The 8,314-nt window shown below is 38.0% G+C and overlaps 1 protein-coding gene across 1 annotated transcript; it reads right to left on the reverse strand.

Annotated features, from left to right (window-relative positions):
• Positions 1–5,773: 5,773 nt before the first annotated feature.
• On the reverse strand, positions 5,774–6,727 carry LOC125150049 (olfactory receptor 13C7-like). The gene has a single exon (XM_047829364.1). The coding sequence runs from the start codon at positions 6,710–6,712 to the stop codon at positions 5,774–5,776; it is 939 nt and encodes a 312-aa protein (XP_047685320.1). The 5' UTR covers positions 6,713–6,727.
• Between the last annotated feature and the right edge of the window lie 1,587 nt (positions 6,728–8,314).

Genomic DNA, 8,314 nt, shown 5'->3' on the forward strand with positions numbered 1-8,314 from the left:
CATTAGTCTAAGGGATGTATTGATGTGTTCAATACGCACCAGAACATTGGACTAAGAGGGGAAGACACTCAATTTAAATAAGATGTGTGATTTCCTAAGTTTCCTCCTTGACTGACTGCTGAAGCTCTAAGATAATATAGACATATGTTACATAAGCATATCTGAAATCTTACATAAAAAGGGCTCATGGTGACAAATTTCAATATTTTGTTTTGGGTGATAGAATGTAAGTATAGCTTTAAACATTACGTTAGTGTATTGTTAGTATTCAAAATTATGTGCATGTAATATACAAATGTAAAAACTATAGTAGACTTTTTAGATAGTTTATTATTAACCTCTGTTTTAGGCTGAGTTGTGTCCCTGCAAAACTTATGTTGAAGCTCTCATCCCCAGTATCTCAGAATGTATCTACTTTTGGAGATAAGGCCTTTAAAGTGGTGATTAAGTTAAAGCGAGGCTATCAGTGTGAGCCCTCATACAATTCGAGTTGTGTCATTATGAGAAAATATTTAAGAAATTTAGACACCCATGAGTACACGAGTGTTGCTCACACACAGAAGCAAGGACATAGCAAGAAAGCGGCTATCTGAAAGCCAGGGAGAGGCCTCAGAAGAAATCAAATCTGCCAACACTTTAATCTTGGTCTTCTATCCTCCAGAACTATGAGAAAGTCAATTTCTGTTGTTCAGGCAATCCAATCTGTGTTATTTTGTTATGGTAGTATTAGGAAACCACTACAACCTCTTTTAAGCATTGCTAAATTTAATGGGAGTAATTGCATATTCTACGAAGTATAACTGTGTTTTACATGTGTGGAAATATTTGTGGATGCAGATAGATGTGTGTGATGTGAATTTCTATGTACAAATGGAGAAGGTCTGCACAAATATATACTGAATAGAAATGGGGTAGAGGGATGCTAGTCTGCAAAAATATGAGAGAGTTTAGCAGTTTGTTGTTGGTCTTCGACTGCTGACATTAATTTCGTAAATTCAAAGAAGCTGCAGGATGTTTCAGTGAAACTACAAGCACCCTTCCCTTTTTTATTGTGCTTTCCTCTGACACCTAGATGCTTAGATACAAGGGTATAAATGAAGCTATAAGCATTTAGAAACAAAATACATGATATATTTATATTATAAAATATACAGTATCCCAAACCCACTAAAATGGTGAGAAATGCTGAAATATATGACATATCTTATTGTATAAGCCATAATATACAAAGAACTTAAAAATATACACTCATCAGTATTTGTAACATTTGTATGTCCTTTCTGGACCAGATGACTAAATGTGAGGGCAGTGTGCAAAACTTATTTGCTCTTTATCATGAAGTTGTCACAAGAGTCAATAAAATTGTGATGGCTTGGATCCAGAAAGCAATGGTATGAAGAAGATAGGATGAATATGGGAATTACCGGGTTGTAGGGCTGGATTCGATTTCTCAGATATGAATAAACAGTCATCAAAGATGATTGGTCCATTGGTGTAAGTAAAGAACTCTGATGCAGTCGTTGATTGGATGACACGAGTAGCGTAAGGATGATGACTTCACAAAGATAGGGATGTAAGTCGGTTGACTGGTTGGCTGTGCATTGATGGTTAGACTGACAGGTGAAGACAGATTTGTGAAATCTGGGCAAGAAATTAGATCTAAAGCTATATATATGTTGGGAAATCTTTTGCAAAGTGATGTAAACTGAGTACTAGGTGTGGATGATGTTTTCTAGGGTAATTTAGGGCAATTATCTATAAAATTTTGGTTATGTTTTCCTGTTATTGGTCAGAACTGTGGTAAAGGTGAAAGAATAGTACACATGGGATCTAGAGTAAATTATCCAAAGTATACAGAAATGCTGATTCAAAGGGGCACATGCACCCCAGTGTTTATAGCAGCACTATCAACAATAGCTAAATTATTGAAAGAGCCCAAATATCCATTGACTGATGAATGGATAAAAAGAAAATGGTATATATATACAATGGAATATTACTTGGTGATCAGAAAGAATGATATCTTGACATTTGTAAAATGGATGCAACTGATGTGTATTGTGCTAAGCAAAGTAAGTCAGGCAGAGAAAGACAAATATCATATGATTTCACTCATACGTGTAATTTAAGAAACAAAACAGATAATGGGGCCCAGGGTGGCTCAGTCGGTTGGGCGTCCGACTTCTCCTCGGGTCATGATCTTGTGGTTTGTGAGTTCAAGCCCTGTGTCAGGCTCTGTGTTGACAGCTCAGAGCCTGGAGCCTGCTTCAGATTCTGTGTCTCCTCCTCTCTCTGCCCCTTCCATGCTCTTGCTCTGTCTCACTCTGTCTCTCAATGATGAATAAATGTTAAAAAAAAAAAAGAAAGAAAGAAACAAAAGAGATGAACATAAAGGAAGGGAAGCAAAAATAAGATAAAAACAGAGAGGTAGGCAAACCATGACAGACTCTTAAATACAGAGAACAAACCGAGAGTTGCTGGGAGGGAGGTGGGAGGGGGGATGGGCTAAACGGGTGATGGACATTAAGGCAGACACTTCTTGGGATGAGTGTTACATATGACTGTTATGTGTAAATGATAAATCACTAAATTCTACCCCTGAAGCCAATACTACACTATATGTTAAATAACCTGAATTTAAATTAAATAAAAAGAATTACAATTTTTTGGGGTGTCTATATAAGCTTAGTGATCTTAGGCGATTTCTTTTTTTGTAATGTTTATTTATTTATTTTGAGAGAGATAGTATGTGAACACGCACGTAACCAGGGGGACGGTAGAGAGAGAGGGAGAAAAAGAGAATCCCAAGCAGGCTTCATGCTGACTATCCCCTGCAATGCAATGCATGGCTCTATCCCATGAACCATGAGATCATGACCTGAGCTGAAATCAAGAGTAGGACTTTTAACCAACTGAGCCACCCAGGCACCCCAATCTTAAGCAATTTCTTAAACATCCTAATCCAATTTCTTTGTCTATAAAATGGGAAGTTTATTTAATCTATCAATATATTTATAATAATTATTTAAAATTATTTAAAAGTTAGCAAATATGCTAATTCCAAAAGACCACCTGTGAATTAGCTAGGATGATAGGTGTATCACTTTGACAGAGTCAGATTTTGATCTTTTTTTTTTTTTTTTCTTGCTAGACTCTAGTTTCAGTTAGTTTGAATTTACCTGTGATTTCAGGGTGCCTGGGTGGCTCAGTCAGTTAAGCATCCAACTTCGGCTTAGGTCATGATCTCTGGTTTGTGAGTTCGAGCCCGTGTTAGGTTCTATGCTGACAGCTTAGAGCCTGGAGCCTGCTTTAGATTCTGTGTCTCCCTTTCTCTATGTCCCTCCCCTACTGACAGTCTCTCTCCCTCTCTCTTTTTCTCTCTCCCTCAGATAAATAAAAATTAAAAAATATTTGAATCTACCTATGATTTCAATGTATTGAGAAACATCTATGAGTGTGTTACAAGTCTAGCTTATCACTCTGGTAGTGTTTAGGGATATAAGCATAAAATACCCCAAGTTATCTCTTTCTCTCTCTGTCTTTCCCTCTTTCTCTGACAGTCTGAGCTGAGTCATTCCATATATGGGTGTACTTTTGATTCTACTGGGTTCTGACTACCTGAACTGGGCCTCCCTTTCATGTTGACCTTTTACTTATTCCATCAGGCCCCAAACATCCTGCTGGGCAGAACAAGCAGGGATTCCTTTCTGAACTCTGTTGGGTTGTTGAAACCTTTGCTGGGTGGCCCTTGAGCAGAGCCACTCTCCTCATCCTGCTCAGGCTGTGGGACTGTACCAGGCAACTCACCTGTATTACATACAAATAGATGTTAGGTAATCACATAAAAAATAAAAGTACAATTATTATTCGCTAGCAATTTCAAGGGGATTTCTTTGAAAGGAAATATTTAAAATAAGATTATTGCTTTTGATAGAGTGAAATTCTCAGTATTCCTTAAGAAGTGTTTATACAATTGATAGATATTTTTTTCAGCAGTTGCTCATTACAGAATAAGTATACACTGATATGATTTTTGCCTTACCCAGAGCAAATGACCTCTTTTTTAATGTTTATTTATTTTTGAGACAGAGAGAGAGACACAGAGTGTGAACATGGGAGGGGCAGAGAGAGAGGGAGACACAGAATCCGAAGCAGGCTCCAGGCTCTGAGCTGTCAGCACAGAGCCCAGTGCAGGGCTTGAACCCAGGAGCTGTGAGATCATGACCTGAGCTGAAGTTGGACACCCAACCAACTGAGCCACCCAGGCACCCCACAAATGACCTCTTGAGTATATTTATCTTTCTTTTATCTTCCCTTACATTTCTGTACATTTAATATTAGCTGATATTTTATCCATAACTTTTCGATGTGTTATTTAGTCAATGAAATAATACATAAATTCAAGTTCTCTTATATCCCTGTATTAAATCAAGTACTTAGACTATATTTTACTATTATTTCAAAATGTTAAATAAGTAATTACTGCCTACTGTTTAAATTTATTTGACATTAGACTTCGTAGAGAGAACAGTGAGTTCTGCCATTGGGTGGATTTCAGAAATGAACAAATGATTATAGTGTAAAAGGAAAATAGCCATAACAGATAAAGTTCAGGACAGCATAAAGGAGGGAATAAGTAAGCGGGCAAACTTTGGAAGGATTTGTAGAAGATCTCACACTTGAATTGTGCTTAATAAGATTGCTAGGCTGTTACCATAGAAAGAGAAATGTGAGGATGGAGATGAAGTGGCATATGCCGTTGTCTTTAGGTGTAAAGAACATGATGTAATTGGAGAAGTAATAGTGAATGTAGCACAGCATGTGCAAACATGGGAGAAACATGAGGAGGGAAAGAAGGGGAAATATGTACCTGAAAAATTAGGTTGGAGTCAGGTCAAGTCCTTGGGTAAAATAAAAAGCAGTAACAAACAGACAAACAAACACAAAAATTCAAGTAGTTCTCTCAAAAGGGAACTGAAAAATACATGTTTTACTTGTTCAGCAGACATACATACAGATGGTCCATACATTAAAATGGTTTGAGATAGGATATTTCAACTTCATGATGATGTGAAAGTGATATGCATTCAGTAGAAACCACACTTTAAAATTTAAATTGTGGTCTTTTCCTGGGCTAGTAACATGTGGTATGATATTCTTGTTGCGCTAGGCAGTGGCAGTGGCCCCAGCTTCCAGTGTGAGCCACATGATCACAAGAATAAACAACTGATACACTCACAACTGTTTCATACCCATACAACCATTCTGTTTTTCAATTTCAGTACAGTGCTCAATACGTTATATGAAATATTCAACACTCTGTTGCAAATAGGCTTTGTATGAGATGGTTTTGACCAACTATAGGCTAATGTAAGCATTTGCACATTTTCAAGGTAAGCTATGATGTTCAGTAGATTAGGTGTATTAAAGACATTTTTGACTAATGATATTTTCAAATTTTGATGGGCTTATCAGGACATAACTCCATCAGTTGAAGAGAATCTGTACTGGATTTTCCTGGAAACATTTAATTACATCTTTTTTCTTATTCCTTAAATTTTACTCTTAGTACTTATACTAGTTGTGTCTACATTTTTGTAACAGTCATTTTCATAAAAAGGGAAAGCTAGATAATTATCTTGAAATTTCTTTCCAACTCCTAAATTCTGTGATCCTACATACAATCTTTATTTCTTTTGCTCTGTTTTAAATAAAAGCCTTTTCCTCAAATATATGAGTTTATTTGGTGCATGAACTCGAAGATGTAAGTTTTTCATCCTTTTCTCCAGAAACAGTGTCTACTCATCAATTTTCTCAAAGCTCCAAGCACCTCTGTGTTCCTCAGGCTATATATGATAGGATTGAGCATGGGAGTGACTACTCCATAGAACAGAGCAATCAATTTGTCAATAGCAGAGTCTTTGGACTTTGGCTTCATATATATGAAGAGGATTGTCCCATAAAACATGGTCACTACTGTTAAGTGGGCTGAACAGGTAGAAAAAGCTTTTTTTCTTCCTTCTGATGAATTCATTTTTAGTACAGTAGATAGGATGAAAATGTAGGAGATGCAAATTAACAATAATGGAATATACAAAAATATTACATTGCCCAACATTATAGCAATCTCATTCAAGGAAATATCTGCACAAGCCAGCTTGACAAAAGCCATTATTTCACAAACAAAGTGGTTAATGACATTTTTTCCACAGAAGGGCAACCGTATTGCAAGTATAGTTTCTGTCAGTGAATTGAGAAAGCCCATTCCCCAGGAGAGGGCTGCCATCTGAATGCAAAGTGCCTTGCTCATGATGATGGGGTATCTCAGAGGGTTACAGATGGCCACGTAACGGTCATATGCCATCACTGCTAAGAGCACACATTCTGTGCATGCCATAGTGTAGGAGACAGACATCTGAACAACACACCTAGTGAAGGAGATGGTTTTTTTCTGTGATAGGAAGTGAATCAACACTGAGGGGGTAAAGGAGGATGTGTAACAAATGTCTAGGAGGGAAAGATTACCAAGGAAGAAGTACATGGGAGTGTGGAGGCGGGAATCCAGGAGAATTAGTATGATCAAGGTGCTGTTCCCCAGCAGGATCACCAGGTACATCATCAAGCACATGACGAAAAGGAGTTTTTCCACTTTGGGGTACTCAGAAAGTCCCTGCAGAATGAACTCAATCTCTGTCCAGTTCGTCCTGTCCATTTTATTTTTCTATACCTGGAGTAATCCAGAAGAGAAAACTTCATGTGAGCATAACGCGTCAGTGCCTATTACCATGTGCAGTGAGAGATCACTGGGGGAGGTGCACCAAGTGTGTCCACACTAGCTGGAGTGGTGCTAAGAGCTCTGAGTTTAGCGTTTTGAATTTCTCTTCTGGTACATATAGGAAGGGATTGAAGACGTGTAATAATTACATTGACCAGCTCTTCAAAAATATAGGCTCTTGTATTCCATTCCTGAGATAGTAATACACAGTTCTGAGGCAGGAAAGAACTATTTGCATCTTAACAAGCATCCGTTATTTCCTGTTCTTTGGACCCACAGCCTACATTTTGAATATCATCATTTTGGAGAGAGTATGCTTCATCTATTATAAATAACTATGTATTTGATTTTATTTCATGGAAGTCATAAACAATATTATTAGGTCAGGATTTTATAATTTAATATATTCACACATATTACTCATTTTATCATCACTATAATTCTCTGAGGAAAGTGAAATTCATAGAGGTAAAATGTATATAAAAACAGACTGTGATCCACTATTCCAATTTATTTTCTAACTTTATAGCACCTGCCAGTTTATTTATTTTTTATTTTTTTTTATGAAATTTATTGACAAATTGGTTTCCATACAACACCCAGTGCTCATCCCAAAAGGTGCCCTCCTCAATACCCATCACCCACCCTCTCCTCCCTCCTACCCCCCATCAACCCTCAGTTTGTTTTCAGTTTTTATTTTTTTAAAAAAAATTTTTTTTTCAATGTTTATTTATTTTTGGGACAGAGAGAGACAAAGCATGAACGGGGGAGGGGCAGAGAGAGAGGGAGACACAGAATTGGAAACAGGCTCCAGGCTCTGAGCCATCAGCCCAGAGCCTGACGCGGGGCTCGAACTTCCAGACCGCGAGATCGTGACCTGGCTGAAGTCGGACGCTTAACCAACTGCGCCACCCAGGCGCCCCTGTTCTCAGTTTTTAACAGTCTCTTATGCTTTGGCTCTCTCCCATTCTAACCTCTTTGTGTTTTTTTTTCCTTCCCCTCCCCCATGGGTTCCTGTTAAGTTTCTCAGGATCCACATAAGAGTGAAACCATATGGTATCTGTCTTTCTCTGTATGGCTTATTTCACTTAGCATCACACTCTCCAGTTCCAACCACGTTGCTACAAAAGGCCATATTTCATTTTTTCTCATTGCCACGTAATATTCCATTGTGTATATAAACCACAATTTCTTTATCCATTCATCAGTTGATGGACATTTAGGCTCTTTCCATAATTTGGCTATTGTTGAGAGTGCTGCTATGAACATTGGGGCACAAGTGGCCCTATGCATCAGTACTCCTGTATCCCTTGGATAAATTCCTAGCAGTGCTATTGCTGGGTCATAGGGTAGGTCTATTTTTAATTTTCTGAGGAACCTCCACACTGCTTTCCAGAGCGGCTGCACCAGTTTGCATTCCCACCAAGAGTGCAAGAGGATTCCCGTTTCTCCACATCCTCTCCAGCATCTATAGTCTCCTGATTTGTTCATTTTGGCCACTCTGACTGGCGTGAGGTGATACCTGAGTGTGGTTTTGAT

The sequence above is a fragment of the Prionailurus viverrinus genome, chromosome D4, assembly GCF_022837055.1.
Source record: "Prionailurus viverrinus isolate Anna chromosome D4, UM_Priviv_1.0, whole genome shotgun sequence".
NCBI classification, from domain to species: domain Eukaryota; kingdom Metazoa; phylum Chordata; class Mammalia; order Carnivora; family Felidae; genus Prionailurus; species Prionailurus viverrinus.